This window comes from Centropristis striata, chromosome 14 (genome assembly GCF_030273125.1).
Source record: "Centropristis striata isolate RG_2023a ecotype Rhode Island chromosome 14, C.striata_1.0, whole genome shotgun sequence".
NCBI classification, from domain to species: domain Eukaryota; kingdom Metazoa; phylum Chordata; class Actinopteri; order Perciformes; family Serranidae; genus Centropristis; species Centropristis striata.
In genome coordinates, this window is record NC_081530.1 from 16,831,043 (window position 1) to 16,839,681 (window position 8,639).

The 8,639-nt window shown below is 41.6% G+C and overlaps 1 protein-coding gene across 1 annotated transcript in view; it reads left to right on the forward strand.

Moving 5' to 3' along the window:
• Window positions 1-8,260, forward strand: part of erf (Ets2 repressor factor) — a 48,262-nt gene extending 40,002 nt beyond the window's left edge. Inside the window, exons 3-5 of the mRNA XM_059350682.1 lie at window positions 705-817; window positions 4,802-5,688; window positions 7,148-8,260. Of these exons, the coding sequence (XP_059206665.1) occupies window positions 705-817; window positions 4,802-5,688; window positions 7,148-7,765 (1,618 nt within the window). The 3' untranslated portion in view covers window positions 7,766-8,260. The remainder of the gene's footprint in view (window positions 1-704; window positions 818-4,801; window positions 5,689-7,147) is intronic.
• The last annotated feature ends 379 nt before the right edge of the window (window positions 8,261-8,639 follow it).

Consider the following 8,639-nt stretch of genomic DNA (forward strand, 5'->3'; position numbering starts at 1 on the left):
CCAATGGCCTAATACATTTGTTAAGCTATACACTTGGATAGTCAAGGCTATCCCATTTATACAAATATTATCTATATTTACATCTGCATCTGCCTTCACATGTGCATGAGAAAAAAAGGATGAATAACTAAATAATAGGGGAACAAAAACCTAAATTTACGGGCTGTATACTTTTCAATATTATTCTTGATTCAGTAGATTCTGGTTTCTGAAATCCTTTTTACTTTTGACTTCCAGCTATTAAAGTTCAGAGCTTACTCGTGTCCCCAGGGTCGATTGCAGCCATTATTATTGTGTTTAGGACATTTTTTTCCCTTAGTCACTGAAGTAAAAGTTCAATTCTAACACCTGAAAACACTCTAATGGCGCCCATTATCTTTTTCATCCATTTTAGTGCAGCTATGCAGAGTACTGCTGATGTTACAGTAATTACTCCACATTGGTCGGGATTCAAGAAAAGTGCAGATTTGATCGCCTGTTGACGACTAGCGACCCTGAAAGCTTTAGTCAACACGATTTCTAAATGTCCACATTTGAGCCAACTGTCACGGTTTATTCAGGTTCAGGGGAAAATAATGGATTAAAAGTGGATTTGTTGAGGTTTTTTGGTTGCTCTGTGAACACTCGCCAGCTGGTTGTGTTAGTTTTAGCTGGAAAAATAAACATATTTATGATCGTAAAACTCTGTTTCTTTCTCTCTTCAGATACTACTACAACAAGAGGATCCTCCACAAGACCAAAGGGAAGAGATTCACCTACAAGTTTAACTTCAACAAACTAGTGCTGGTCAACTACCCCTTCATCGACATGGGCTCCGGTACGCACATTTATATACCTCATATCTAAGCTTAACGCACTCTTATGTATGTGTATGTGTCAGACACTAATGAGCAGACATCTCCCGGGGAAAGAGTCTAAAGATGTATTTGTTATAATTAACAGCACTTAACATGGGTTTTCAAAGTGGAATAGTTTTGAAGTGTTTCTCAGTTTTTAACCTTGCGTCTCAACGATTTTCTTTCTTTTTCTGTCCTGATGACATGCCCTGCCAACTCACATTCATGGTTATTTAATTTGGATGAAAGGAAATGAAATTACAATTGACAGCAAGGACCTGTTCATGGAGTGTAAGCTCGGAGACAGACAAAAAGGTTTTGGCCTTCGAGTGTCTCTGGATTTCAGGTCCTTTTTAGTGAATTTACGAACTTGAATTTGCAATTGAACTGCTTGTGAAGTATAATTTCCATCAACCAAAAATAACAACACACACAGGTGTAGTTGTTCCCTTTTCCCATTTTGATGCTGTTTGCTATTTACTTTGGAAAAACAGCAGTTTAGATGCTCCTGTATGTTCTCTAAAGAGTGCAGCAGAACACAGAAGTAATGGTTCACTTCATGCACCAGTTTAAGAGTCACAGCCCGAAAAAATTGTAATGCATCATTATATTTCTTCCGTCATATTTCCCCAGTTAAAAGCTGATTTTATACAAATTTCACTACATTTTCCACAACACAGTCCTACAAATATTTCAGAATAAAAGCCTTGAAGGCATTCTGCCCAAAGAAACGCTGCAGGTTTTTTATTTTAAAACATAAACAGGTATGTATGTATGTATGTATGTATGTATGTATGTATGTATGTATGTATGTATGTATGTATGTATGTATGTATGTATGTATGTATGTATGTATGTATGTATGTATGTATGTATGTATGTATGTATGTATGTATGTATGTATGTATGTATGTATGTATGTATGTATGTATGTATGTATGTATGTATGTATGTATGTATGTATGTATGTATGTATGTATGTATGTATGTATGTATGTATGTATGTATGTATGTATGTATGTATGTATGTATGTATGTATGTATGTATGTATGTATGTATGTATGTATGTATGTATGTATGTATGTATGTACACACACAGTACAGTGCAAAAGTCTTAGCTAGGCGTAAAAAAGTGCTGTAAAATAAGAATGCTTTCAAAAGTAGAAATGTTAATAGTTTATTTTTATCAGTAAACAAAATGCAAAGTGAGTGAACAGAAGAAAAATCTAAATCAAATCAATATTTGGTCTCACCACCTTTTGCCTTCAAACCAGCATAGATTCTTCTAGGCATTTCTGTAGTGTATGTAGTGAAAGGAATAATGTTGCTCGTACAATGTAAATGTGACTGTTAAAACCTTTCCTAATTTTATTTTATCCTTGCAAAAGGCAACGCTTCTTGAGAAACACAATTTCAAAGGCACCAAATCTTGCAGCCCAGCTGTACCTGAGCCACTTTCATTATTTTGACCAGACTGTAGTGCAAGTGTCAAACAAACACTCAAATTCTTGGTGAAAGGTTTTCATTATAATCTGTTGTGAACATGTTGTGTTGTGGGCTGGCATTAATCGAAAAGTACTAATAAAAGTACCTTGTTATTTTATACATTTACATATACATTTTTCATACTTGCCTATCCCAGAGTGACAAGTTGTGATACAGTTGAGACATGATTTCTGTTCTAGAAAAGTCCCATGTTGCATTGCGACACATGTATTCTGATGCATTTCATTGGCCAAGAGACCGAAAATAGGTGGAAAATACTACAAAACCACGTATCCGCTTTCCCGGCTTTAATGTTAGAATAATGCAATAGCGCCCCCGGTTTTAATGGTAAAAGCACTGTGGTTGCATTGATTTCCCATTTCTGGGTAATCTCATGCGGCCAGCCAACGGGCCGGATGTGGCCGCCTAATGCCTAGGTCTTCATTAGATCCTTACTCACCTTATGTAGCATTACAGAGAGCAAGTCACAATCTGATATTTTATTCCGAGTCTGCAGTCGTCTGCTAGAACAGCTTTTGAGAAAAGCCCCAAAGATTTTATAACTGAGACATTCAAATGTTATTGTTTAAGAAATTTTCCAGTGTGTGTGGTGGGCGCCTTTCTAGCTTACTTGCCAAACATAAATCTTGGAGTTAAAGACAGCTCTGATCACAATCTAAGCACTGTGTTTAATATAATCACATATTCACATCAAGCAGGTTCACGCCGGCTTGTGCAAAGACAACTAAGTCAAATATTCCAGTACAAATACACACAAATCGATTTTGTGTGTGTGTGTGTGTGTGTGTGTGTGTGTGTGTGTGTGTGTGTGTGTGTGTGTGTGTGTGTGTGTGTGTGTGTGTGTGTGTGTGTGTGTGTGTGTGTGTGTGTGTGTGTGTGTGTGTGTGTGTGTGTGTGTGTGTGTGTGTGTGTGTGTGTGTGTGTGTGTGTGTGTGTGTGTGTGTGTGTGTGTGTGTGTGTGTGTGTGTGTGTGTGTGTGTGTGTGTGTGTGTGTGTGTGTTCGTTCTAAGACATCAGTGTGCCACGTCCCGGTTTATATCCCTCTCCTCCCTCCTCTGAAGTCGTCTCTCGTTCTGGTCCCGGCCACCCAGTGTAAACACAGCCCATATGGGAGCGTTGGATACTGGGTGACATAAGTGCAGCACGAAACTTTAATTATAGCCTCCGTGTGATGTGGCCCACACACTGACATGTTGTGATATGATGGTTTCATACGATGGTTACACACGCGCACATGCCCACGTCAATCTGGATTGATAGGCAAGCACACACAGTTTTTCTCCTCATTGCCTCTAACACACATGGCTTCTTTTTTAAACGAGAGACACACACACACTCTCAGCAGTACTGGAAAAAACAGAGGAACCCAACCCATGTTTGTGATGGCAGTAAGAGCGACTTTTCCAATATTTAATTCTGGCACGTGCACGGATGCCAAGAATTTATTGCAGTGCCACAGTCTCCCTGGCAGGAGAGAGAGAGAGAGAGGGAGGGAGGAGGGGCTGAAAGAGAAGGGAACTTGTGGCTTTGTGTAACCCAGTGTTTTCTTTCTGTGTGCCTGTGACCCTCTGGGTAAAATAGTTGGAGTTGTGGGAGACATGTGACCTACTCTCGTTAGTTACTTTCCCCTTTCTCTTCAGTTTAAAGGGCTGGTTCGGCCAAAAAAAAATTTTCTTGCTTAACCCCGGTGGTATCTGGACATGCAGATAGTTTAAAAGTTAAAATAATGAATTAAAGAGTAGTTTCTCTTTTCGGAAGCAATGCTCTGGTTACTCTCGCTTTCATTCAAACATGCCAAAAATACACAATTTGTAGTAGAAAGAAAATGTAAAAACTTTACGACAATCACAAAAGTTTTCGTTAGAAAAAGTCACCAAAACGAAGCTTCAAATTGTGATATATCTGTCAAAATCAATTTATTCTACATGTCTCATTTAAAACTGTTTGGAATAACTAGATACTGTTAAAAAGATTAAATTCTGCTCCTCAGCGACACTGTGAAGCCATGATTGATTCTGCTGAGACAAATGGTCACGTGACAAATATTTACTGAAAATCTGTTTACACAGAGCTGAGAGGAGAGGACAGGAGAGATTGCAAGTAGAAGTTGTAAAGATGCAAATAGCTTATGTCTAGCATGTGGAGCACTTGGAAAAGTGTTGTGTATATATAGATTCAATTATATTCCAATTTTCAAATAATGATTAATCAATTTAATTTAACTTTTTTCCTTTTTTATAATTTTTTCATTTTAAATGTGTTTTTACTGCACAAAAGACATTTTTGAGTTGTTCCCACTTCTGGCCATGATTGTGCTGATTCCACAGACCTGCAGGACTATACATTTTATATATTGCAGTAAAATATAAGGCCACAGTGACATAAAAGAGTAAAGAACGCCCTGAGACTGCCTGGGGTTCAGAAGGTTAACTTTCTCACCCTCCCCTCCTCCACACAGGTCGAGTCCCTCAGAGCGCCCCTCCAGTGCCGACTGGAGGCAGCCACTTCCGTTTCCCACCCTCCACGCCGTCAGAAGTCCTCTCCTCCAGCGAGGAGCTGCGCAGCCCGGGCATGTTCAGCAGCGTGGCCCGCCGCATGGCCCGCGGCTCCGTGAGCGACTGCAGCGACGGCACCTCCACCAACTCTGAGCTGGAGGAGGCCGTGGGGGCCGACGAGCGAGGCGTGGGACCCGAGAGGGCGTACAGGGGCCTGCTTCCTCCACGTCTGCCTCACGATTCTCTCTTCAGGGTCTACCCGAGTCCAGCGGGGCTCGCCAGGCACGGCCCCCGGGTCCACCAGGAGCCTCTGTCTCCGTTCCCCGTCTCCCCGCTGCCGGGCCCCGGGGGGCTCCTCGGCCCGACTCTGTCCCCGGCCCTGTCCATGACCCCGACCCCGCACCTCCCCTACACCCCCTCTCCCTCCCTGTCCTCCCCCATGCTGGGCTCACACTTCTCCTTCAACCCGGAGGACATGAAGCACTACCTGCAGGCCCACACCCAGTCCGTCTACAACTACCACCTCAGCCCCCGAGCCTTCCTCCACTACCCCAACATCGTCATCCCCCAGCCCCACCGCCCCACCCCGGAGAAGCCGGCCGCCCATCACCTCCATGCCCCGCCCCTGCCGCTCTCTCATTCGCTCAGCCAGCAGCAGGGAGGCGGCGAGGAGCAGCACCCGTCACCGTTCAAGTTCAAGCTGCAGCCGCCACCTCTCGGCCGCAAACAGAGGGATTCTGGGAGCTCATTGGCCGCTGCTTCTTCTTCCTCTTCCTCCAGCCAGTCCTCATACACAGCGTCGAGCCAGATCATGAACTCTGCTCTGGCTGCAGGGCCTCCCAAGATCAAGGTGAGACTGCAAACACACACACAAGTAATATTGTCAAAAGTATCGATAATTTGATAGTTTTCATTATTATTATTTTTTACTTTATTGCAGAAATGTTTTATGGTTGTGTAGTACAGTTTATTGTAAAAGTTGAATAAACATGAAGGTAAATAAGTAGATAAAAGTACATAAAGTAGATAAAAGCATAAGGAAAATAATAAGGTTTGAAAAGATAAAAATAGGGGGAAAGATTTGTGTAATGATGTACATATATGTACATGTACACTAACATGGCCAGGGCTGTTGCATACATCTGTACCTACCTACACATATACAAAACAAAAACATGCATATCAGATTTGTTTACTTTATTACCAATTGCAATTCCTGTTTTTATTCAGTTTATTCCAGTTTCAAATATTCTTGTTCTAAAGGTTATTCTCGTCATTTCTGAAATACTATTTGCTCTTGACTTCCAGCTGTTAAATTTAATTAAATTATGATAGTTTTCATTACCAAGTGTTAGAACCAATAAAATCTCCATTAATTATACATTCGATGAAGCGGCAAAGCTATACAAATAAAAAAAAACCTACAGATTTTAAAACCCAAGGCTGCACAGCTAAAACAACAGGAAAGATAATCAGTTTGAATGTGTTCATTGATGTTTCTGTAGCAGAAAAGCTACAAAAACCTCAAAAGAGTTATTAAGAGGTCAATGTTAAACCAATATTGAGTTGAAATCCAGGTTATCGTGATAGCCTCAGACAGGATGTGGTGTTTCCACTTATGGAGGCCTCGTGGTTTCTGAGACGCTTTAAACATTTAACCCTTTATCGGGCGAAGAACCATGTTTGGTAACTTCCATGGATATCAAAATGGGGTCCCCATGTCTCTATGTGAGGATGTAGAACCACATGGATTTCTTCCAGCTAATCAGCAAAGATCAGGCTACGTCACAGACAGTGACACCATGACATCTGACCAATCAGTATGATAATAATATCATATTAACTTCATTCACCTTGACCTCCAATGTAAAAATGAAAAATTTAGAAAAAAATCTGCAAGAAACACTCGTGTTATTCTTCAATGACTTGTACGAGGAGAACTTGACTATGACGGCATATAAGGGCCAAGTATGAATAAAAAAAAAAAATACAAACCTGGGAAGGGGGGGGGTAATATTTTTCCCCCAGATTCACCACTTTAAATCTAATAAATCTGCACATCTTTTCTAGTAGATTTGCCGCTTTAATCTTGTGAACTTTTTTCTCAAAATATTACCCCCCCCCCCCCGTGTCAGTATGGTTTTTTTTACACATTCTGGCTCTATGTAATATCCTCCAATATTCTCTAGGGCTGAAATTTGGAATTTGCAAGTATTCCAATGAGTGCCCTATTAAGGGTTAAAGCATGAAAAACATCTGGCCGGAGTCGTAAATATGACGTCATGTCGTAAAATCTTCTTCCTCTGCAGGTGGAGCCCATATCAGACATCGAGTCAGAGGAGGAGGTGGAGGTGACTGACATCAGCGAGGAAGATGAGATGAACCACATGGACGAGGACGAAGGTGACATCTTCACCCCGACTGCTCGCCACCATCAGCTCAACAACCATCACCGGGCCAACGGGAACGGGAGAGGCCTGTCTGCACCGAACCCCGACGACGACCCCGACGATGACGAGGAGGTCTTCAAGACTCCTGCGACTCCTCCCATCGGCAGCGGGAGCGGCGGCGGCGGCCTGGCCTTCCCTCTGATCAACCTGAAGAGCGAGCCGGGGCAGGCGGCGCCCATCAGCCCCGGAGGCACGCGCTGCATCCCGCTCAAGCTCCGCTTCAAACGCCGCTGGAGCGAAGACCAGAAGATGGAGGCGGACGGAGAGAGGGACGAGGCGGAGGACAAGAAAGTAAGGGCCGAGGGAGAGGAGGAGGCGGGCAGGAGAGTGATGGAGGTGGAGAACGGAGGAGCAGGAGGAGGAGCAGGAGGTGTTATGCTGGGGTTGATGCTGCCACCGCCTCCCACCCAGCGCAGAGCCAGCTCGGAGCTGCAGAGGGCTACGGCACAGCTGTCTCTGGAAAACACTGGCTGCTGAGCTTCACACGCACACAGGGGATCCTACATAGATACGCGCACACACCTCTCTGAGTTTTGTCTACAAACTCAGTAGTTTTATGTAGACTGTAATGCCTCGTGGTTTCTTGACAGCTGAAGGGAACGTAACAGGTTTTCTTTATGGTGAAAAATTTGTTAATCGATTTAATCATTCAAATATTTTTTTCATGCAAAAATGTCAGAAAATGCTTTTTTCACCCTTCAAATATGAAGATTTTTCCAATTTTCTCAGTTTTATATCATACAAAAACAACATATCTTCGGATTTTGAACCGACAAAACATTCAAAGACGTCACCTTCGATACTATTTTCTGACATTTGTAGACCAAACAATTAATAGTTTAATCTAGTATATAAAATTAATTAATGTTGAAAATAATAGTTTGTTTGTACATGTAGGAAATTGTTGGGTTTTTTTGTGTAGAAAAGGATTTTTTTGAGCCCTTTTTACCGACCACACAGTCCCACAAGCTTCTTAGATGACTTACTATACTAAATATTTTTCCTCCATATGTTACATCTACATGATGATAACATAATAACTTGTCAGGTTTTATTTTTTGAAGGGCTACAACTAAGGATTATTTTCACTGCCCAATATTTCTCAATTATTGTTTTGTTAATAAAATGCTTTAAATTGTTTGTTTTATCCAACACGCACTTAAAAATCCAAAGCTGTTCATGTTATCATCATCCAAATCCAAAATGGATGTTAATGATTGCTAAATTTAAATGACCAAATCAAATTTGTAAATTGGATGTTTAATCCTAGAACCTTAGTGTGGTACATAACCCACCTGATACCACATATATAATAAAGAAGAATTACAAATGTTATTAATAATAGCTATCA